Source organism: Mus musculus, chromosome 13 (assembly GCF_000001635.26).
Source record: "Mus musculus strain C57BL/6J chromosome 13, GRCm38.p6 C57BL/6J".
NCBI classification, from domain to species: Eukaryota; Metazoa; Chordata; class Mammalia; order Rodentia; family Muridae; genus Mus; species Mus musculus.
The window spans coordinates 48,561,526-48,585,854 of record NC_000079.6 but is presented as its reverse complement, the minus strand read 5'-3'; the positions used below and the strand labels follow the sequence as shown (position 1 = coordinate 48,585,854).

Here is a 24,329-nt window from a genome sequence, read left to right as displayed (position 1 = left end):
CTTAAGAATGTGGGCCCTTACAGTCTAGCTCCTTTCTTGTGTTTTACTTTTAGTGGGAAGAGAGTCTTTAGCTGTACGTTGTTTACCTGGGAGAGTACCTTGTCTAGAAAAGGATGGGCCTCTAAAAACTCAGTCAGAGAAACAGAACCTGCCCCAGCATGGCACTGCCGGGCAGGCTTCTAGACTCAGAGACATCCTGAATAGGCATCCATACTCTTGTATAGATTCCTTGAAAGGCTTTATTTATTTTATTGTTAATTATGTGTATTTGCAGGGCAGGGTATGTACAGTTTCATATAGGTGCCCTCAGAGATCAGAGAGCGTGTCTGGTTTCCCTGGAGCTGAAATTGCAGGCATTTCTAAGACCCCCAATATGAGTGCCGGGAATCGAACTCGGGTCCTCTGGAAGCGCGTGCTTTCACCCCTGAGTTGTCTCTTCAGATCTCGCTATTAAAGTGACTGCTACTCTTCCACACTCCACTATCCATTGAAACAAGAAGCTAGGAGATTGTCAGAGGCAGGAAATTAAGTTTGGACCCCATGCTGACTTACAGTGTACCACAGAGGAGGGAACCAAGTAAAAGCTCTTCTGGATTAAAGTGCGTACCTAACGAAACCCAAACAGTTTTCCTTTCAAATACATTTTCTTTATTCCTCACTATAAACTGAGAAAAAACTAAGCCTCTCCTCCAGCCAGCAAATATTTCACATGCGTTACTGTGTGTTAGGAACTAGCGAATGGAAGGGTCTTTGTGTAAAGTACGTCATGGGGCTATTTCTGGGTCAGCCCTGCATGCCCCTCAACCAAGTGCCCACATGACATAAGATGGGTTTGGGTCCGGAGCTTTAATCAAGACCTGTGAGGCAGGAACTGTCGAGTCTTTGCAGGTTCTATGATCTGCACAGAGTTCCAGGTCCCTTCTTACCTTCTTAGATTTATTTCAGGACTCTGAGTACCTAAACAAGCCAGTGGTACTCTGGGAAGTGGTGAAACAACCATGTTGATGTGTGTGCTTGTGTTAACCCATTTGTGAATACGCTGTGCGCTTCTCTCAATAACCCTAGGCTCAGGTGGACTGTTTAGAGACTCCTTGTTACCATTATGAATTCCGTGTCACCGGTGAGGAAACTAAGGACTCCAGACATCTAGTGGCCTCCTGTAGGCATGGTTGATGTGTCAGAGCTAGAGTACAGTTTGACTAGTCAGTCTCTCTTACATCTCTGCCTCCGTGGGAAGCTCCAGCCAGCACCATGGGGCAGTACTTATTTCACAAGATAGCTTTTGTTCTGCCCAGTTTCTCTCCTCATATAGCCCTAAGATTAAATTAAAGGCTATCCTGTACTGTACACAGTGTGTGAGATAGGCAGGGGTATGAACAGCTCCAAGGATGGGCTCATTTCTAAGAGAAAGGGAAACGCAGGCCTAGTGGGTTCCTATGCTACAGCCAGTGGAGTAAGGCGAGCTAATGGAGCACTCTCCACCCTTCTCAGGCCTCGAGCTCTGCACGGGCTTGTCTCCACCTCAGTGTTTATCTGTGAGGAGCCTCCTTGAGAGCTGCTATGAAAGTTAGGAAGCAGTCCTGTGATACTGATGCTGTCACATTGTGGTACATGCTGCAAGAATTTACTGGACAACTAAATGGATGTTAATAACTACTTTATTTTTTACAATTGAACATTTTTATTCAATTTACCAAAACATAAATCTGATCTCAGAAATTTTTTTAACTCCTTTTTATAAGGTGAAGTCTTAAGATCTCATGTGAGGCTGGCAGTATGACTCATTAAAGACGAATCCCTCTGAGCTTGAGTCTGAACTCCAGGACCACATAATAGAAAGAGAAAAAGCAGCTCCACAAAGTTGTCTTCTGGTCTACACACACTCATACTCACATACACACACTCATACACACAAACTCACACACACACACGCTAGTAACATGCACATGCATGCACACATGTGCAGGCACATACACAAATATGCACAAATAAATAATTAAACTCATATTTGCACTTCCCAGATCTCAGAGTGCTGGACCCATTACCTGCTCTGTAGGATTCTAACAAGCACGTAGAAAAATGCATACCACATTTACTGGCTTTAATGGAATACACACACACACACACACACACATACACACACACACACACACACAAACTTTGACGTTTCGGTTAAAAGGTTTAGTTAGCTAAGATCCCAGATTAACTTATAAGTGGTCTCTTATTTTTAATCTACCATTTTACTTCATTTGCTGTCAAATTTCTGTTTTGTTTACCAGATGCCGGAGAAAAAAAGACTCCATTTTGAGCTACTTCTATGGTCTCTGAATCAGTCAGGGCCACACAGTGTAGTGACTCTTCTCTCAGTAGTTAGCTAACCCTGTTTGTGACAGGAATGAGCCTGGGCTTGGGGAAGCTCCTGTGTTAGCCAAGTGCCCATACCTAGAGGTGCAGGCCCCGGGGAAGGTCCAGGTTGCACCTCAGAGGCCAGCCTCAACTCTGTAAGTGCTTATGAATCCTCTAGTTCGGGTCCATACACCTCTTTTCCCCCCAGATCTCTCCCTCTCTCCCTCTTCCTTTGTAGAAAGAACTAAATTCCCGGGAGGAAGCCTGGGAACGAATATGCGGCGAGAGAGACCCTTTCATCTTGTGCAGTTTGATGTGGTCTTGGGTTGAGCAACTGAAAGAGCCTGTAATCACCAAAGAGGATGTGGACATGCTGGTCGACAGACAAGCAGATGCTGCCGAAGCCCTGTTTTTACTAGAGAAGGTAAAGTAGCAATTGGACCGGCTAATGAAGATAATTAAGGCCTCACTATAAGCTTCAGACATGTGCAAAAAATCCATTACTAAAAGAATGAATTCTCTATTTATGTCTAACTCAGGGGGTTTTCTTTTCTTTTACACCCCAGTTCTGTGTGTATGGTCTGTGTGCAAGTTTGTATGTTTGTATGCAATGCTGACAGAAGACAGGAGAGGGCATCGATTCCCCTGGAGCTGGAGTTACAGGTCTTTGTGAGCTACCTGCTGTGGGGTTCAAGGAACTGAACTCAGGTCCTTTGCAAGAGCAGCAGCTCATGTTCCTAACCACTGGGCCATCTCTCCACTCCCCTAATTGAGTCGTTTTTCTAAGATAAGAGAATAAACTTGGGCTGGGATGTGGCTCAGTGGTAGAGAACAAGCCTAGTGTGTGCGAGGCCCTGGGTTTGATCTGCAGCACTGTAGACGCGGCAAAACTGATTAACAAAGTAAGCATTCAGAAAACAGAAATGGCAGTGAATGCCTGTAATCCTGCCACTCAGGAGGTAGAGAGAGGATTGTAAGTTTGAGGCCAGCCTGGACTACATCCTAGATTCCAGGACATCTTGTAGTGTGCAGCAAGACTATCTCAAAAAACCAAGCTGGGGAAGTGGCTCCCTGGGAGATCCTTTGTGTAGCATGCTCAAGGGCCCAGGTCTGATGCCCACCCCCTAAAAGGAAGCTGTCTATAACTGAGACGGAGATGACCACACTTTCAGGAATCATTTCTAATGTGTGAATTTTGGAAGAGTCACATTAAATTCTTCCAACCTTTCTTTTTAAATCTCTTCAGTGTAAATTTTTAATATAGCAAATGTCATTAAATTTTAGATTTTATTTTGTCTTGAAAGTATGGTATTTTGCCAGGTGTGATAGTGCATACCTTTAATCTCCTCACAAGAGTCAGAGGCAAGCATATCTCTGAGTTTGAGGACAGCCTGGTCTACATAGTGATTTCCAAGCCAGCATAGTAAGACTCTGTCCCCAAACAAAGCAAAACAAAAAGATGTGATTGTTTTTCCTAAGTGGGTGAGCATCTGTGGTAGAGGCTGTGGTGACTAGAGCGGATCTTAAGTGGGCTGTGTTATAACTCTCCACCTTTTCAAAGTCTTGTTTCTACTTACTGTGAGCCTGTGTCAATAAAAACTAAATGCAAATTGGAATGTGCACTCCTTAGAACTTTTAAAGGGGAATATATCACAGGTACTTGTATGTGTGCAGACATCTATATAGCATATATATGTATGAAGTAGAAAAGAATATCAGGAAGCTATCAACTAGTCCCAGTGTTTGCCATCAGGGAAGGATACTGTGAATATAGGAAGAGAAGGAGATGGCTTTTCATTATAGATCCTATTATACAGTTTAATATTTTTAACCAAATAAGGATACAATCTTTTTAGTTCAAAATAGGCCTTGCTTTTGTTTTGGGGAAACAATGCTGTTAGCCTTGAGTTACCTTCTGTGCTATAGTGTAACCATCTCATTGTTCCCAAGTCCTCACTAAAATCTGTGACTGTGTCTACTCACAAACTTCTGTCACAGTATGTTCACAGACACACTTGCTGGCAATGTTCTCACATACATGTGTGTCATGTATGTGAGCATGCATGTGAAGACCTAAGGTTAATGTCATATGTCTTCCTCCATTTCTCTCTACCCCATGTATCTGGCTAGGCTGGCTAGGCAGCTTGCTATAGGAATTCCCATCTCCACCTCCCTGGCTGTGTTTATAGGCCCCTCATGTCCACAAGACTTTTTGCATGGGTTCTAGAAATCTGAATTCCAGGCTTCAGGCTTGCATAGAAAGCTCTTTACCTGAGCCATCTGTGCAGCCCTATGTATACCTTGTAAGGTAAGATTTTTTTTTCCCAGTGTGTAGAATCCTTTTCTTAGGTTATTTTCCCAGGGGTTAAATGTCAGAGATAAAACAGGAGATGGTAGATAAGGAAGGAAGGAGATTAACCTTGTTGAACAGCTATGAACAATCCCTGTGGGAAGTAATTCCATTCTCACCTCTGGCCATCTTGATAGTCCTTGGAGATGAAGGACCCCTTTTACAGACAAGGCACGGTAGAGTACCTTGCTCAAGGTTTATGGCAGGTACCCAAACAAGATCATACTGGATCGTACTGAAGCTCCTGCACGTGGTCTCATCAAGCCGTCTGTAATGATAATCTGTGTCCACAGGGGCAGTACCAGACCATCCTCTGTGTGCTGCACTGCATAGTGAGCCTGCAGACGCTTCCCATGGAGGTGGAGGAAGCTTGCCTTTTACATGCCATTAAAGCTTTCACCAAGGTGAGTCCCTGTGTCCTCCACACCAGTCACAGCACCTCTGTAAGTCAGGGATCCAGAGAGCAACTTCTCTTCTCAAGTAAAACGTTCAGCTCTTTCCTGAAATGCAACTGTGTTTTATAAGTAGTTACAGGATTTCCTAACCATGGTATCAGGATAAAGCTGACCTGTGAGGTTGTTGAAGAATAATGTGGGAGCAAAGAGACAAACGGCTGGGTATTCCACAAGTCTTTTTAAATCCTATTCTCATAAGAGTCCGAGGTATTTGCATGACCAGCCAGTTCCACCTTGGGTTTAAACAAGAATCATCTAAGCAGAGTTAACTGTCCAAACTTTTCAAGTTGGTATCCACAAAATATGAAATAAATGCTTCTAGGAGAAATGCAGTTGTTTATTTCTGACGTGTGAGCCTTGTGGACGCCATCAGCAAGACACTGGCCAACAAGTAGAGCAGCATCCTGCATCCCTTGTGTTGCTGATGAAGTGAGCAGCCTTTCCCGTGTGATTGCTTGTCCAGGAAGGAGCAGTTTGTGGAGGGAGATGCTGCACCAGGATCCGGATTCCCTCTCAGTAGGGCATCCCTTCCTCTGGGACAGTACACGGTTCTCTTGCAGCACCCATGGTCAGTCTCAGCTTCACGTCCCTGCTGACAGCCCTGGTGGCTCCTGCCTGGGTTGTATTAAACTCCAGGGGTGACATTAAATGAGTTTTCAGTCAAAGGTTTGGTACAGACGTGGGTGACACCTCTAACTTAGTCTTTCAGCTAAATGTATGAAACTTAGCATATGTGTTTAACTATATGTATTTTTATATAAACCATCGTTGTTTTTTCCAACCCTTTTTCTCTTTGCAAACAGAAACATGTTAGATTTTTTTACTACAGAGTCTTAAATAAAAATTTTCTTTGTCACCAGGTTAATTTTGATTCTGAAAACGGACCAATAGTTTACGACACCTTGAAAAAAATATTTAAGCACACGTTGGAAGAAAAGAGGAAAATGGCAAAAGACAGCCTCTCCTGAGGCTTTCTTCTCTGGACAAGCATCCAACCTGAGCATCCACCCCTCCTGAGGGTGGCGCTTCTGCTCCCCGCCCCGAGGACCAGTGCTGGCCGCGCTTCCTGCCTCAGTCCATTGTCAGTGCCGCCTCCCTGGGCTGAGGATGACGGCTCCTCTTTTAGTTATTTATTTTAAAAATATCTTTGAACTGTGTCTTGAAAAATCGCCATGAAGTTGGTGCCACTTTATTTATTTACTCACTGACTTGATGTTGTTGTGTTGGCATATTTAGTATGTTGTATCTGTGCCCTTACTCTTGTTGACATTTGAGAGGAAAAAATAACCCTTTCAAAACAGTTATTTTTTTGACAAAACTCTTTGTGGAGTTTTTACCAAATAGATCATTTTAGTAGTAAAACTTCACTATGTATCCTTCCCAAGACATGTGTCCCCTCCCTCAGAAATATGACCTAAGATAGTCACCAAGTGTCTTAAACAGTTTTATATTTGTTACTACTAAGAAGGCTATTAATACATTTTAAAGTACTTTAAAAAAAAAACTTGAAGCCTTTTGTTCTTCTTTTCTTTCTTTACAGATGTGGTCAGGTCTTTGAAGGAATATTATTTTCAGTGATTCGGCAGTTCAGCTTACCTTAGCAGACTGGCTGGAGTGGGTCGGATTCTGTACTTATAGAAAGTAGACTTGCTCTTTGTCAGGCTTCCAGACAACCTCTCCCTTGGCTGTCAGGGGAGGGAGCAGCTCTCAACCCAGAGACCTTATCCTGCTTCCCCCACCTGCTGCTGAGCCAGGTCCCTGCTGTACAGAGAAACGGACCACAAGTGGCCAGGATGGGCAGCTGCTAAGGAGCAGAAGTGACCCTTGTCCTCCCCGGACTGTGCAGAAAAGACAGCAGTACCAGGGCACAGCTCCTAGCCAGCCCTGCTCCCTGGGGGCAGTGTGACCATCCTTCACAGGCGCTCAGAGCTAGAGTAAGCCAGGCCAGCCACTTTCTGTCAGGAGTGCTGGCATTGCTGCCCGGCTTGTGCCCAGCCCCAAAGCTGCCCTTTCATAAGCCCATTGCCTCAGCCTGCCTTGGCCTGCTCTGTTGCTAGTGGCTGTTTTGCTGTAAGGATTATAATTTTTAAGTTGAATTTGACCCTAACTGGCTTCAAATAAGGACAGGTGGCTGGTCAAACTTGTTCCTTTAGATTAAACAGGTAATCAGCAATTGAGGCCTTATTTAAATCGAATTAATACATAGGAGTAGCAGAGCCCATGCCATAATAGTTTTCTTGACAAAGGTGGTAACTAGACCAATTCAAACTAAAGAATTAACTCTTTGATTCTCAGAATTTTAGGAAACAAGCAAGACTGAATTAGAACAAATGAAATTTCCCTAACTCATGCATTTCTGAATTACAGTCTAGTGTATCCAAAACTATTTCCATCATTAGCCTCACCAACTCTGATGACAAAAGCCAAGTGCAATTTCCTTCACCATGAATGTTCTTCTTGGGAAAGGAAATACGGTGATGGTTAATGAACCGGCTTACCCAGTGCTGAAGTATCCTTTTAAGTGCCTAGCCTAACAACAGGAAATCCGTGCACTCTGTCTCCTGTGTACATTCTAAAAGCTGATATTCAAAGAGAATGCTTGTCATCGCCTTTTGTCAGCCTTGAACGGGCAAGTGACACTGTGGACCTCGGTCACCTCCCTCCCTGAAGCCAGTGCGCCTGTGCATTTGCAACATTTGTTTTAAGTTCTGGCACCGTCATGTGCTGACACCACTGCATGTCAGAAAATCCAAATACAGCAGCCTGAGGAGACGCTGTCAGGCTCTGTGTGGGCATTGTGCTTATTTGAATAAAGGTGAAAAGGACCAACCACTACCCCGTCTTGTGGTTCTTCACTATAGTGCTCGTGGGCGTTGTGCGTTCTCCTGGGATAAGGGAAGGGGCTGCTCTCAACTGAGTTAGCAGTTGAGGTTGCTAGCTATGCTCACCTTCATGCAGTGGGCCATGATGGAGAGCAGGCTCTAAGAGGAATGGTTTTTAAAACAAAGTCCAGGCAGACAAGATTCCAGCCTTCCTCTATCTAAATGAATGAAGACTTCTTTCTAGCCAAAAGGATGGAAATGTCACATATTGAAGAAGTTTTAAGGCTGCAATTTTGGCTTAAGAAAAGCAACTGAGAGCACCCCATACTGAGTGTGCTCTTCTCCCCGAGGGCAGGAGGTACCTCATCCCCCTCAGCACCCTGAAAAGCATTGTGGACGCCAACTGTTGAAGACACCAAGTAAGGCAGACTCCCCACTGTGTGCTCTCTGCCCCCACTGTAGCCTGCAAGCTCTTGACTGGTGGACCATCGCAGTCTAAAGCACCCTCTTGACACCAGTGCCCTGGATTCCATTAAAGGGTGCCTGTTTTCCACACAGCACACACACACACACACACACACACACACACACACACACTCACAGGAGAAGGCAGAGCCAGCACCATGGGCCAGTCTCCATCCAGCATACCACACTCACCAAGTGAAAGCACGTGATTCTCGTGCTGTCGGTTTCTGATGCTCTCTAGACTCGCTAACTGCCCCCTGGGAAGGATTGCTGCTCCTGCTGCAGAATTTATTTGCATACCTCATCCTCTGTGCTGATTTGCTTGATCATATCTTCAGCCCGCTTTCCAGTGTGTGTGAACATGCCATGCTGTTACAGGTGCAGGTAAGAGTCTAGAAGGCAGGCAGATGCTGACATTTCCAGGATCTTGTGCCAGTTTACAATGAGTTGTCCAGAGACCCAGGGATCATTACAGGGAAGGAGATGGTTTCTTGAGATAGAGAAGGGCTTGGAGGTGTGCCATACATCCCCTGTGGCCTGGCTTCAAGAGGGCAAGAAGGGTGAGAGGGGCCAAGAAGATTGAAATATCCTAACACCTCTTGTAATTAAATTTTATGTATCCACAGTGACTCATACCTACTTAACTCATTCTGACTATGTAACCTAACCATTAGCCTGCGGTTTGTCTCTGATGCATGGCTATGCGGATGGGTGGGAGAGAGTCTCCAGTATTCAGGGATGGCTTTGAACTCTCTACATGGCTGAGGATGCGCTTCCACCTTCTCCTCAGTCGTGGAAAGAACCAGCTCCCACCTCAAAGGATTAAAAGCTGTGGCTTATTCTGGAACATATGAGAGTGACCATGGCCCTGGAGCACAGACAAGTTACTCCAAATTCTGTGACCTAACGTGGATGCGGTTTAATGACGTTTTAAATACAAAAAAAGTCGTAAGTTAAACTACATTGGTGGGTACATCAGAGAGGCAGAAACAGCAAGACAGGGGGAACTTTTCTATAAACCCAAGATTCTGTGCAATGGCATTCTTAGCTTCTGGGTTGGTGCAAGCTAGTAGTCTGCTAAGTTAATAGATTAAAAAAAAAAGCTTTTATCTGTTGTTCACAAGATTTAGGTTCCAATGCAGGCAGAACACAAGGACCAGCTGTTCCAGTAGGCCAGAACTTAGCCCAGTATAAGGTAATGAGGCCCTGGACCTGCAACATTGTGATCTCTCCACAGTACTGCGGTACTAAGTTAGTCAGTCGATCCTCAAAGACACAGCTTCTTTCCAGGAATTCTCATCCACACCTCCCAAGAACTAAGATTATGCCTGGTGTGTACAGTGTCGGGGATCAAACCCAGGCCTGTGTATGTACTAGTCAAGTGCCCCTACTGTATTTTAAATAAGACTTTATTTCCGTGTGTGTGTGTGTGTGTGTGTGTGTGTGTGCGAGTGTGTGTGCGAGTGTGCAAGCACATGTGCTTACACATATAAATTCAGTACCTACAGAGGCAAGAAGAAGCCTCAGATCTGGAACTGTAGTTATAGGAGGTCGTGAACCGCTATATGGGTGCTGAAATCCAAACTCAGGCCCTCTACATGAACAGGGTATATATAGAGAGGGCTGTGCTAACTCTCCAGCCCTCTACCCTTTGATTTCTTGTGACTTTTTTTTTCATTTTGTTCTTTTTTTAAAAATGGGCTTGGGAAATACTCAGTGGCTAAAGCACTTGTGCCTGCATGTCTGTATGAAGGTGTCAGATCCCTGGAACAGGAGTTACAGAGAGTTGTGAACCAATGTAGGTGCTGGGAATTAAACTGGGGTCCTCTGGAAGAGCGGCCAGCACTCTTAATCACTGAGCCATCTCTCCAAACCCCAAAAGAAAAAAATTAAAAACACCCAGGATTTTGATTTCAGATTCATGTAGAAGGACCATTTCTTTAGGGAAGAAATGGTCAAACTGAGCATTCAGTGTAGTTCAACCTAGAATTAAATGTCCCTGTGACTGGCAGGGAGATATCCCCTGGGTCTTGGTAAGGTCTAGCTTAGATGACCATCATGCTAAAGAGCATCCTACACTTTCACACTGCTTTCTTTTACAAATGTAAAGGACTTGGCTTTTGGTTTGTTTGTTTGTTTGTTTGTTTGAGCAGGTCATGTGCCAGTTTTGTGCTGGGGCATGTGGGACATGGGAACCACGTAGGCATGAGTCCCTTTATCCAAGAGCCAAGGTACCATGGTCCAAATGGGCACCAAATCCACACATGGGGACTGAAGCCTCACAGCAACTGTGCTGAGGGAGAGCCTCTGCATCTGTCCTCATGGCCAGATCCTGCCACCACCAGCTAGTCTAACTTTTCCTCTCTGCCACGTGAGGATACCATGTTCTCCACCCCCCAGCCCCACCCCCAGCTTGAAATGTCCATCTTGGCAGCAGAAGTCAGCCCTCCTACAAGGGGCCGTCACCTTAGCCTGACCTCCCAGCTGGGATAGCAGTAAAATGATTCTTTAGTTATTAAGAAACCAGCACAGAAGCAGGGTGTTGCGGTGACAAGTCAAAGTGCAGAGGTAGCTTGGGAGCTGGGTTAATAAAGACTTGCAGTAGTTCTGGAGTTGTGTCGCCAGGACTGATGCTGTAGCCTTAACTCATTCTCAGCGGTCATGTGGTAAGTGGGCTACACCGGAAACAGAAGATATCAAAGATATTAAGAAGATACCAAATTCATAAGTGACACTGGTTTTGTGGGCTGCAGTTTGTAACGTGGTCCTGATTTCTCTCGAGAGCTGGATGTTGTTAAGCAAGCATTTTTTTTTTCATTACAAGCTTGATTACTAATATTAACATGTCAGAGCACCAAGCCTGTCCTAGACATTTCTAGAAGTCAGAATGTAGGGATTATGGGCTCCTATATTCAGCAGATTTCTTCTGTCAAATCTCCAAGCCCCAAAGTGTTTTGGACGCTGCCTGGCTTCTCTTGGGTGCTTTTAGTAAAGCAGGAGAAGAAATTATTTAAACCAGAACTCATAAGAGAGAAGCAGAGCACAGAGCTCCACACCAGGCACCCTTGATAAGCTCAATGTGTCCAGAGGGAAGCCCGATGCTATTCATCAGAACCCAGGGCGAGCGTCTAAGAGGCAGTGCCGAGATCTTCCAAGCTGTTGCGAAAGCTTGGGGCGGCAGACTAGTATAGAAAGGACCTGGATGCCTGCAGGCCTCCCCGGCTGCTGCTCAGGCTCGACCTTAGCCACTGCTGCTCACCCTCACTGGTCATGGCTGCAGCCCATGTGTAGAAGACCTCCTCCCCAGACACAGCACTGTTGGGGGCTGGCAGTGCAGCTTGATGGAAGAAGTTAGGTAACTGGGGCCGTGTCTTTGGAAGAGATAATCGGGACTGTAGACTCCCTCTGCTTCCTCCGTCTCTGCATCCTGTATACAAGGTGAACGGATCCTCTTCCTCCCCTCCTCCCACTGCGGGACTGTGCTGTGACAGACCCAGCTAGTGAGGCTAAGTCCCCAGAGATAGAAGAAGCCTTTGAACCGTGGACCTTTTGTCCCATAAATCTTTCTTTAAAATAATCCTGTCAGATATTTTTCTCCCAGCCATGGAACGCTGACAACAGCATGACTTAAAAATTTTTCCAAGTCTCTTATTTAAGAAAAGACAGCTGGATTCTCACGGCTAGCTGCCTCTTCGTGCGATCTGTGAAGAGTGTCACATGCCACACTGCAGCTGGAGAGTCCCCCAGTATATTCATGAGAATGCAAAGTTCACATGCTAGCTTAGGCTTCCGGAAACAGTTTGAGCCTTACAGAGAGAGGAATGTAAAGTCCTCAGAATGGGGCTTGGGAGATAGCTTAGTTAGTGCCTGCTATGCAGGTACAAGGGCCTGAACTCTTTCTCCTGAACCCATGTCAAAAGGCAGAGCATGGTGGTGTCTGCTCTCAATTCCAGGGCTGGGGAGGGAGGGATGGGTGGATCCCCGGGTCTCAGTGGCCAGCCAGGTTAGCCCTAATCAGCAACTTCCAAGCCAAGAAGAGACTGTCTCAGACAAAAGGTGGACAGTGACTGAAGAAGAACACCAGAGATTGTCCTCAGAGCATCACATGTCATGTATGCACACACGTGCACGTGTGCCTGTGTGCATACATGTGTACACACACACACACAATGAAGTCTCAGGAGTGCATAACAGTAGAGGATCTCTATAAATCTTCAAAACCAACCCAAGAAAAGCCTTCTACAGAGGAGGTGATACTGGAGGTCGATTCAGTTGGTGAGAAGGGAGGAACAGGGTGGCTCAGCTGTTAAGAGCACTCGTTGCTCTTGCAGAAGACCCAGGTTGGGTCCCTAGCGGTCACATGGTACCTCACAACCATCCACACTTCATAGTTCCTAGGGATCCAATGCTCTCGTAGACTCTGTGGGTTCTAGGCATGAATGTGCTAAAAGGACAAACATACAGGCAAAACATCCCATACACATGAATAAAAAGTTAAAAAATCAATTAAAATAGACAAGTAGCAGTAGAGATCCATACTCTCATCCCATATAAACTTATTAAAAGAATCAAAAAATTAGTGGTTTGGTGTACAGAATAACTCTGTAGGTAGCGAGAATGTATTTTTTTCAATTAATAAACATAGATAATGTGAGAATGCTATAAGAACCCAGCAAAATTTAATATTTGCAAATTTCATAAATGAACTGCTCAGATAAAAGGAAGACATGAAAAAATGAACTTAAAGATCAATGAGATAGTTCTCTGTGTAAAAGCACCGGCTACACAAACAAGCCAAGCAACCTGAGTTCCATCCTTAGAACCCACAGTGGAAGGCAAGAACACAAAAGGTGGTCCTCTGACCTACATGTGTATCATGGCATGCACATGCCTACACACACACACACACACACAAGGCAAGATAACTTTTAAAAAATTCTTATCTGATGAAATACAACTTAAAACTATATATACATTTTTTAATCACTCCACCTATTTGACTAACAATGAGGAATATTCTAGAAAAGTTACTACTGCCCCTAGAGGCATTGCAGATATGGCGGCTGTGTCACATGTGTGCCAGTAGGTGGCAGAGAGGAGAAAGGTTATGTCTATGCTCAATGTTCTGATCTATGGACATCTGAATAATTAGTAGTCTAACAATCCCCCCCCCCCCCAAAAAAAAAGTGAGCCTGAGACCATTACCAGTCTGGCACCAGGGAGCCCAGACAAGGAGCTAGCCTGAGACAATCACCACTTTAGTGCCAGGCAGGCCTGGAAAGACTCACAGGGCAGGAAGCAAGCCAGAGACTAGAAGAACCCCCATTTGAGACCAAGGGTCCCTCAGGAGGAATGAGCCCAAGACAGATGGCCACTTGGGTGGGCAGGAAGAGCTGGCCTGACATGTCCATCAGAATGAGCCTGAGATAGCCACCAGTCTGGCACACCGAGATCTGGAAGGGGCAGACCATGTTTGAGATGACTCCTGCCTGGCGCCATAATGAATGAGCAGGTCATAACACTCCTGAGATCACTCCTGAAACAAACCTAGACACTCGGAGACCTCAGGGGCTACTAAGAGGAGCAAGTAAGAGGTGGCGATATGGAAGAGAAAGAGAAACCGAAGGATGTGGACACAATGAAGAGAGGCTGAGCTGGATACTCAAAGGTAATGAACAACTGACATGAGTAGCTGGCAATGTCATTTGGGACCATGGTGGGGTCCTGGCCTATGCTGACCCTGAGGTCCAAGTCTGGATCCATGACCCTGCAGCAGTATGGATCTGTTACCACCAAAGGACAAGCAGGCGTCCGTGGTCTGGGCTGCCACTAGGAAGTAGTTGCTGTCTGAGAGTTGTGAAGAACTGACCCCACCCATCACCTGGGCTTCAGGGGACAGCTGGGCCTAGAGGCAAGAGATTCTGAAAGATGACTCAGCCCCTAGCCAGCTGCAGTACTTGGGAGAGCAGAGCATTTCGGAAGTTGTGGGTGAGCAGGCTCGGAGGATAAAGGTGTGGGAGAGCTGGTCCTACCACTAGTCTCCCTGTAGTGGTGTGGACTAGGGAGAAATACTCTCTTCCCTTCTCCCCCTTTTCCCCTCCACGTGCTCCAGGCAGGAGAGCTAGCCTAAGGTCATGAGAGCAGGAGAGCTAGCCCTGTCTCCCACCTACTGCAGCAGGTACAGGGGTGGGTGGATTCGGGGGACTTCAGGAGAGATAGGTAGGGTGCATGATGTGAAGGTCACAAAGAATCAAGAAAAAGATTTTTTTAATTTGTTTTAAAATACTGGATTTTAAAGGGAAAGGGGTAAAAATTAGATAACCAGAACTAAAAGGCCAAAATGTACAAGGAAAACAAAGTCAGAGAGATAGCCACCAGATTTGTTGAAAGCAACTCGTGCCAGAAGTGATTATATTGTTAGGGTGTGTGTGTGTGTGTGTGTGTGTGTGTGTGTGTGTGTGTGTGTGACCTGTAATTCCAGCTTTTCAGGGAATAGAGACAGGAGGTCCCCAGAGAAAACTGGTTAGTGTGGCTAGCAAAAACAGAAAGTTCTGGGTTCACCAGGAGCCCCTGCCTCAACAAGTAGGGCAGAGTGACCTAATATAAACTCAAGCTCTTCCATACATGTATGCACGCACACACACATGCAAAACCAGTGCACAAATTCAAACGCAAACATATGCACAGAAGACATTATGAATTCCTGTAGGTCCTATACCTGAGTCACCTTTAACTGTAAGTTTATCAGGGGACAGAAAATTGTACTGAAGACAGTGTATAGATATCCACTCAATGGGAAACTACAGGATTAAGGACCCATTTCCTTCCATAAACAAGACACGAGAGAAAGTTAGAGAGGAATCTACGGATTCCTATGAGAAGAACTTGTGTGGACCTGGCTTTCCTCCTGACATGAACAAACCATCATGGAATAGTGATGCCAATGCCCATGGGAGATCTGGTGATGCCAAAGGAGGTACTACAATTTTTGTTTTTTTTTGTTTGTTTTAAAGATTTATTTACTTATTATATGTAAGTACACTGTAGCTGTCTTCAGACACCCCAGAGGGCATCAGATCTCATTATGGATGGTTGTGAGCCACCATGTGGTTGCTGGGATTTGAACTCAGGACTCCGTGCTCTTAACCACTGAGCCATCTCTCCAGCCCACATTTTTTGTTTTTAAAATAGAGGGAGGGGAAACTGTAATCAAAATATGGTGGCACACACCTTTAGTCTCAGCACTTGGGGTCGGGACAGTTGGGATGGGGTGGGGGGACAGAGGCAAGTAGATCTCTGAGTTCTAGGCTAGTCTGATCTACAGCTCTAGTTTCAGGACAGATGGGGCTACACAGAGAAACCCTGTCTTGAAAAACAGTAGATAAATAAATAAAATAAATAAATAATTTAGAAAGATATGTTGTATGAGAAAATTATCTACATCCCACAAACAGAAATTTAAAAATGAGTTTAGCAGCTGTCTTTCCACCTTCCTTCTTCCTCCTCACCATCTCTCTTACTTCCTCTTTTTTTTGCTCCTTCTGACTTTTAGAGAGTATCTCCCTCCAAAGCCCAGGGTGGCCTGGAACTACCTAAGCCCCAGGAATCCTAAGGTGCCACCACACCTGACTTTTCACTGCGTTTACAAACATCAGGGCGGGATCCAAACTTGAAATTGCAAAGGCAATGCCATTTATCCTACCATCTAAAAGACCAGATGCCAGGACATGAACCCCAGGACCCGTGAACGACCTGTTGTATGAGCTTTGGAGAGGCTGCTATAAACCATCAAATCTCGTGACTTACCAGGAATGCATCCTCTCAAAGATCTGCTCACTTTGTGAGTCTGAGCGGCATGTTAGAAGGGCTGCGGACCCTTCAGAAGTCTCTCACCTTCCTTGGCACCCAGCGTCCGCAGTGTTTGGCTTGTTGCTAAAATACTGATTAGCTCCAGTGTCTGTCTCCATAGCCACAATCTTCACGCCTGTCTTCTCCACGGCCCTGTCCCTCTCTCTCCTGGCCCCTTCCCCTCTTCCTCATACATGAGCTCTATGGCTGTAGGGCCATCTGGATGACCTAGAATGATGCTTCCAAGATGCTTAAATATATCTGAAGAGCCCTTTCTTCCACATGAAAAGGCCACATCCAGGTCCTGCAGATGAAGTTAAGGGTGGCATGCTCTGGTGAGGGTCATGGTTCACTTTACTCTGACTGTAACTGGAAACCATGATAGACTACAGCATAAACTAGACAGCAATTAGCTAAGTGAACGACGTGCCTTATTTATACGTGGGAAGAAGACTCATGACTATCAGAACGTCACACCCTCGCTGATTTATATTTCAGTGTAGTACTAAGCAAAACCCAGCAGTCTTATCTTAGAGAAGTTGAAATTTTGATTATGAAATGTATATGGAAAGGCAAAAGACCAGACAAGCTTCGACAACTTTGACATCCCGTGGCCCCTTGAATGATTCTCCTTCCAGAATGTTAGCATGTGTGGTCCTGGGATAGAAAGTTTTCTTCATCGATTATAAATATTATTCATTTTAACAGATTTAGTGAGAACTAATACACAATCCTTGGCAATTTGGTAAAGGTGTGTGTGTGTGTGTGTGTGTGTGTGTGTGTATGTGTGTGTGTGTATGTGTGTGTATATGTGTGTATGTGTGTGTGTATGTATGTGTGTGTGAGTGTGTGTGTGTGTATGTGTGTGTATGTGTGTATGTGTGTGTGTGTGTGAGTGTGTATGTATGTGTGTATGTGTGTGTGAGTGTGTATGTGTGTGTGTATGTATGTGTGTGTGTGTGTGTGTGTGTGTATGTGTGTGTGAGAGTGTGTGTGAGTGTGAGTGTGTGTGTATGTGTATGTGTGTGTATGTATGTGTGTGAGTGTGTGTGTATGTATGTGTGTGAGTGTGTGTGTATGTGTGTGTATGTGTGTGTGAGAGTGTGTGTGTGTGAGTGAGTGTGTGAGTGAGTGTGTGTGTATGTGTGTGTGTGAATGTGAGTGTGTGTGAGTGTGTGTGTGTGTGTGTGTGTGCTAGCAGGGATCCAGCCCAGGGCCTGCTGCACACCAAGCATGATTATCCAATGAACTACATCTGTAGCCCTGATTGAGTGGGCTTTGACATATGTCGTTGAAACCAATACCACAGTCAGAGTATGGGATGTCTCCAGGACCCTAAGAACCTCCTGAGACAGTGCACGGAACCTCCCTCCCCAGCCAGGGAGGCCACAGACCTGACTGTGGATTGGCTGCAGCTTAAGGCTGAATCAGAAACAATGTTCCCTTTTTCTGTCAGATTTCTGTCTCAGCATCATTTGGCTGAAGTTCATTCCTGTTACAAGATGTACCTGCAGCTTATTCCTTTTAATGGATGAATAATATTGTCCCCAGTGGATATTCCACCTTTTTAGTTTTTTTGAACTAGTCTCTCTCATGTAGCCCTGGCTGCCCTAAAACTCACTATGTGGCTTTGAACTGTAAGGGACCCATCTGCTTCTGCCTCCTAACTGCTGGGGTTAAAGGTATGTGTCACCACGCCAGCTCACTCCATAGCCGTTTATCCAGTCACAGGCTCATGAGATTGGTATTGCTTCATTCAAGCCTTTGTAGATATTTAGGAACAGCTGGATGATATAGTAGTTCCATATTTGAGTGTTTGAATGTCTCTTAAAACTACGTTCCAGAGTGATTGGGCCATTATGTTCCCCACAGGCAATATCAGAATTCAAGTGTCCTTATATCTTCAGTTATACCTAGTATGGTGAATCCTACTCGATTTTTTTTTATTATTTTGAAATCCTGCCTCTGTAACCCCCACATGTGTGTACATGCCTAAGTGTGTGCTTGTGGAGGCTCGAAGTTGATACCAGGTGTCTTCGTCAGTCACTCTCCACTTTATTACGACAGGGTGGGTCTCTCCCTGAACCTGAAGCTCACAGTGTGGCTGGACAGGTTGGCCACCGAGTCCCCAGAACCTACTGTCTCTTCCACCAAGCTCTGGAGTCACAGTGACACAGTGCCAGCCCTGGTTGTTTTTGTTTGTTTGCTTGCTTCTTATGTGGGTGCTAGAAGATCAGAACCTGAGTCCTTATGCTTTCATGGCAAATATTTTCCCAACTGGGCCATCTCCTCCTGTTGTTACTATTACTGTTGCTGTTGCTATTGTTTTGAATTAAAAGTAAGTAGACAGCCGGGTGTGGTGGTGCACGCCTTTAATCTCAGCACTCGGGAGGCAGAGGCAGGCAGATTTCTGAGTTCGAGGCCAGCCTGGTCTACAAAGTGAGTTCCAGGACAGCCAGGGCTATAGAGAAATCCTGTCTCGAGGAAAAAAAAAAAAAGTAAGTAGACCTTCTAACTGAATTCTAGTACCTGATTGTGGATCCCCAATGAACTTCAGCGATTTGCTGTATTTTTAAAATAGGAGACCTAGGCTATTTTACTTTATACTCTAAAATGTCTTTGAATAAATTGAAATTTATTTCTTAAGTTTTCCTTTTCTTGAGAATTTCTGAAGGATTGGATTTGGGGAAAAAAAAAAAACAACCCAATCTGTGTTGTAACAGCTGCCTTCCATCCTTCCTCAGTCCCTGTCTCTAAATATTACTCAGTAAGAGTAAACCATCATTTTTCTAGACTCTGACTGATGCTTTTTTTCTTCTTCTTCTTCTTGGTTTTCCTGGCCACCACACATTCAGCACACAGTCTCGCTTGCCAGATGTTTGGCTTCCTGCTTTCTATATTTAAAACACACGGAGGAGATATAGCTGTGATAGCCACATAATTTTTTATTTTCTTCTTTGGGTCAGTGATTTAAAATGTTGACATCATTTAAATTTGAAGGCACAAGAATGCCGGTTCCCTAACCTCGGTTAGGAAAGGGTACAGTCTTCCGCGGGGCTGGGAGGGAGGTCAGGCCAAGGCCCGGAGGCCTCCTCTGCAGGAATTCTGACACAAGGCCTCCTGGCTGTGGGCCAGAAACTGAGTCATGGCGAAAAGCTGCCTGCAAAATAAACCTTTGGGCTAATGAAAAATGCTGCTTTAGAAGGCCCTTTGTCAGAAACGAAGTTAGAGGTCTGAACACAATAGCCCGGCCTTCATTCAGGCCTGACTAGAAACACTCTGGAGTCCTCCCAACCCCCCTCTAGGTTAGGGACCCTTGAGCAGCCCATACCGAAGGAGGGGCACACACACACTGGGAACAGACAGCAGCCCCAGGCAGAACGGCTCTTTTCTATAGGACATTCCGAGCCAATCCTGTGAAGATTGAGAAGGCCACAGGAGACCACATGTGCTCACCTGGCAGAAGGGACTGGCTTTCTGGACACAGGACCATTAAACGTGAGCTCTTTTGCTCCTTTGTTCTGAGAAGACCAAATAATTCTCTGTCCCTCCACAGGAAAACAGAGCCAGAGGGTCATTCTGGTGACACATTTCTAAGAGCCATCCACACTTTCCCAACTTTTTTGTTTGTTTGTTTGTTTATTTGTTTTTTTGAGACAGGGTTTCTCTGTGTAGCCCTGGCTGTCCTGGAACTCACTCTGTATACCAGGCTGACCTCGAACTCAGAAATCCGCCTGCCTCTGCCTCCCAAGTGCTGGGATTAAAGGCGTGTGCCACCACCGCCCAGCCCAGCTTTTTATTTTGAGGCAAAATTTTACTATGTACGCCAGGCGAGCCTCAAAGTCACAGAGAGCTTCCTGCCTCTGCCTTCCGGGTACCGGTGCGAGTCACTAAATCCAGCCCCGTTTTTATTAGTCCACTGTTAGGGTTCTTTAATCTCAGTGTTTATGTCAATCCAGAATTGTCCCAGCTCCCCACACTCACCCTCTTTGAAATAAGGCATCATGTATCTCAATTGGCCTTGCATTCACTATGTAGTTTAGCCAAGGGCAACCTTGAACTTCTGGTCTTCTTGCCTCCACCTGGTACATGACTTGTTTATGTGAGGCTTCCTAGATGCTAGTTAAGCCCTGTACCAACTGACCTACATCCCCAGCCATCTTTCTGCTTCCCTCTCAGCCTGGCCAGCGTACAGGCTAGATTCTCAGCTTATCACTTTCAAACTTCAAGTCTCAGAGTAGGTCCAGAGTTGCCTGAAAAGCATCAAAGCAGATTCCATTTGGAGCCCTGTTCATATTCATTCATCAGTCAGGGCTGCTGTCCTGGTCCCTTACACGAGCAGAAGAGATTTGATAAATCGTCTGAAGTGAAAGGAAATCTGTGCTGGCTTCATGTGGTGGTCCTGTGATGAATGAGTGGGACCGTGCAGGTGGAACACCGAATGAGGTGCTCAGCTCCATCACAGCCCTCCAGCTCCCTGATAGACATGCTCTATCACATGCTGCAATCCTGCTGGGTGTGGTGAGTCATTCCTGACATTCCTGATTCTTCAAGCAATCAAACAACAGGTGATCATTTGAGCAGGAGCAGAACCCAGGCTACTCCTTCACCTCCATTCTAGTGCACCATTGTCCCATAGAGGAAGTTAAGAGAAAGGCCATGCTAGCACAGTTCTAAGGAAATTAAGATGTAGAAAGTAGGGGGTTGGTGAGATGGCTCAGCGGTTAAGAGTGCCGACTGCTCTTCCGAAGGTCCTGAGTTCAAATCCTAGCAACCACATGGTGGCTCACAACCATCCGTAACAAAATCTGATGCTCTCTTCTTGGAGTGTCTGAAGACAGCTACAGTGTGCTTACATATAATAAATAAATATTTAAAAAAAAGATGTAGAAAGTAGAATGTGAATTTAGAAACAGCACCAATCTCCCAATGCTGATGGATAGAACAGTTCCAAAGTTGGGTTTGTATTCTTGTCCTTTTTGTTTTTATTTTGCAATATTTTATTTTGAATTTTTATTGAATATATTTATTTTATGTGGTAATGTGTCACACTGCCGGGCAGTGGTGGCGCATACCTTTAATCCCAGCACTTCGGAGACAGAGGCAGGCGGATTTCTGAGTTCGAGGCCAGCCTGGTCTACAGAGTGAGTTCCAGGACAGCCAGGGTTACACAGAGAAAACCCTGTCTCGAAAAAGAACAAAACAAAACAAAACAAAACAAAACAAAACAAAACAAAACAAAGAAACAAACAAAAGATACCTTTGCACAAGTATACATTGTATGTTGGGCACATTACCTCTTATTTATTTTTATCATAGTTTTATAAAAGCATGGATCTGGAGGCATGGTACACACATTTGTAATCCCAGAACTTGGGAGGCTCAGACAGAAGGATGGAAAGTCTGAGGCTCTCCTGGGTGAGACAGCAAGACCCTATCACAAAAAAACTAACCAAAGAAAACAACAGGGGCTGGAAATAAGGCGCAGTCGGTAAAACTTTCTGGTCACCAGGTCTGGCCAACTCATGAGCTCCAGGAGGAGCACCTAACTCAAAACATAAGGCAAGAGAGATGGAAGTTATCCAACATGGACCTGGGCCTCCAGATGCATATATATGCACAAATGCATGCATGCATCACACACACACACACACACACACACACACACACACACACACACACACACACCTATGTTATGTTAGATTGGTTTTATAAACTAGCCTTTTACTATGGACAGAAGCCCTAATCTAAACTGGACTGCAAATCTAGATCCATCACTGAGTATCAGAATGAGCCAAAAAGCTCCCACCAGGACCTCTGAGGCAGCTCTCCTCATGCCCTGAGCGGTTTCACAGCAGACAGAGGACAAAGGATGCAGAGGGCAGCTTTTATCCTGTTGCCTTCTGTCTCAGCACCAGACTGATCACAAAGCCCTAAGAAGGCTGGGAACACACAGAGGCAGGCGTGGGTGGGCAACAGTGGTCAGCTATGCAGATATCCTGGGCTTTTCCTGGAACCCATGTTTATGTAAAAGGGATCATCTCACTGGTGATGTAGGCTTGGGTCTTTGAGGCAAGTGTTCATCTTTGGCCCTGCCTGCCTGCCTTTGCAAGACTGTCTTCTGGACTAACAAATCTGACCAGGCCTCACCGTGGGTCCCATGAGCCTCTGCTCCACATTAATGACTGTCCTTCTGGATTATGCACCTTCTTCTTCACATTTGTGTGTCTATAGGTGACCCATTCTTCAAGTTCAGCTCTAAACACCTAGTCCTCCACAAAGCCCGGGAACCAGCCCTGACTGAACACTTAGAACTGCCAAGCGTAGTGGCTTAAGTTGGAAAGATGTGTGGCTCTTCAGTTCCAGGAAGTTTCCTGCAAGGAGTAGCTGGAGTTCTTGCTCAGCTCATTGACTCAAGGTCAAGGCTTGGGTCACAGTCTCTGCAGCTCTAGAGGCTTCACTTCTTAATCATAGGACAGCCTGTATAGTTCTAAGATCTTCCTGAATGTGAGACATGCAGTGAGTGTTAGGAATGGTATAGTAACAAGCCATAGGTAGTATCTAAGCTTGGGTTTATTGCTATGAAAAGATACCATGACCATGGCAACTCTTATAAAAAAATTTAATTGGGGCTGGCTTACAGGTCAGACGTTTAGTCTGTTATCATCACTATGGGAAGCATGGCAGCATGCAGGCAGACATGGTGCTGAAGAGGGAGCTGAGAGTTCTACACCCAGACTGGCAGGTAGCAGGAAGAGAGTGAGACACTGAGCCTGGCTTGAGCATGTGAGATCTCAAAGCCCACCTCCAATGACATAGTTCCTCCAACAAAGCCACACCCACTCCAACAAGGCCACACCCCCTAAGAGTGTCACTCCCTATGGGGGTCATTTTCATTCAAACCACCATAGCTATACAGAATTAGAAAGCAAACGGGATCCAAGATGGCTGTGTTTTACAGACCATGGATGAAGAAGCAGGAGAGCAGCCAGAGACTCCTGGCCCGAGATGATCTGATCCAGCCAGCAGATGGTGGCTGGAAGCCGGAGCCAAGGTCGAGTCTCTCTTTGCAAGCTTGCTGCAGATGTGGAAATGACTGTGCACAGAAGGGGCTAATGGCCAGCCATGTTTATCGGCTAGATTATAAGGGACCACAAGCTGTCATAAAGAGCCAGCTAGCAAGTACCTGGAGAAATAGCTCAGTAGGTAAAGTGCTTATATAAGCACCTAAGAACTAGAGTTCAACCCCTAGAGCTTATGTTAAGAAAAGAAAAAAAAAAAGCTATTACATTGTAACCCCAGCACTGATGGATAACCTTGCTATTGCTTTTATTGTTTCATTTCGTTTTGCTATTTGTTTTCTCAATGTTTTAAAAGGGCAAGGCCCATCCTCAGCTAAGAAACACATCTTATACTAGCTTATAAGGTGAATAAGGCATGGTTCAGCATCTATAATATATTTCCCTTATTTCCTGATATTTTTTTCCTGTAGTATATATCTTTTTAAAAATTATGTAATCACTTTATGTTTTGCCTGCATGTATGTTTGTGTACCGTGTAGTGCATTGCTTGAAGAGACTAGAAGAGGGCATTTTAACTGTATGTATGTAACTGAAGTTGTGAGCCCCTGTGTGGGTGCTTGGAATCGAACCTCGGTCCTCTGGAAGTGCAGTCAGTGTTCTTAACTTCTGAGTAATCTCTCAGCCTCTGCCATATATATCGTAAGAGCTAATTTTTGGATACATTTGTCAGATGTATACCTGACAAATGTTATCCAAAAGTTTCCAGGTCACATATACGTGTGTACACAGGCACACACTGAAAAACTAGACTGTTATTTCAAAATCAGTTCTAGGGTGAACTTTTGGTTCTTGTGGACAGTGACATCAGAGAAATGGCCCTGGGGTTGTTGTCTGGGCCACTGGGCTATCTGTGAGTTGGCAGCAGGTACTGGGGTGTCTGAAAGCAGAAACTGAGAATCTGGGTTACAAGAAAGCTAAGTCACCCAGCATTGTCCATAAGAGTGCCTGTCCACTTGGGGCT

At 45.2% G+C, this 24,329-nt stretch overlaps 1 protein-coding gene and 1 non-coding gene across 4 annotated transcripts in view; both read left to right on the top strand.

Moving 5' to 3' along the window:
* Window positions 1–7,986, top strand: part of Ptpdc1 (protein tyrosine phosphatase domain containing 1) — a 47,804-nt gene extending 39,818 nt beyond the window's left edge. For all 3 annotated transcript variants that reach the window (NM_207232.2, NM_001301781.1, NM_001374755.1), the window contains 3 exons: window positions 2,585–2,770; window positions 4,990–5,100; window positions 6,012–7,986. In NM_207232.2, the coding sequence (NP_997115.1) occupies window positions 2,585–2,770; window positions 4,990–5,100; window positions 6,012–6,119 (405 nt within the window). In that variant the 3' untranslated portion in view covers window positions 6,120–7,986. The remainder of the gene's footprint in view (window positions 1–2,584; window positions 2,771–4,989; window positions 5,101–6,011) is intronic.
* A 5,484-nt stretch (window positions 7,987–13,470) lies between these two features.
* Gm25232 lies at window positions 13,471–13,602 on the top strand. Its single transcript, XR_003950746.1, has one exon. It is a non-coding gene; the product is annotated as a small nucleolar RNA SNORA17 (small nucleolar RNA).
* The last annotated feature ends 10,727 nt before the right edge of the window (window positions 13,603–24,329 follow it).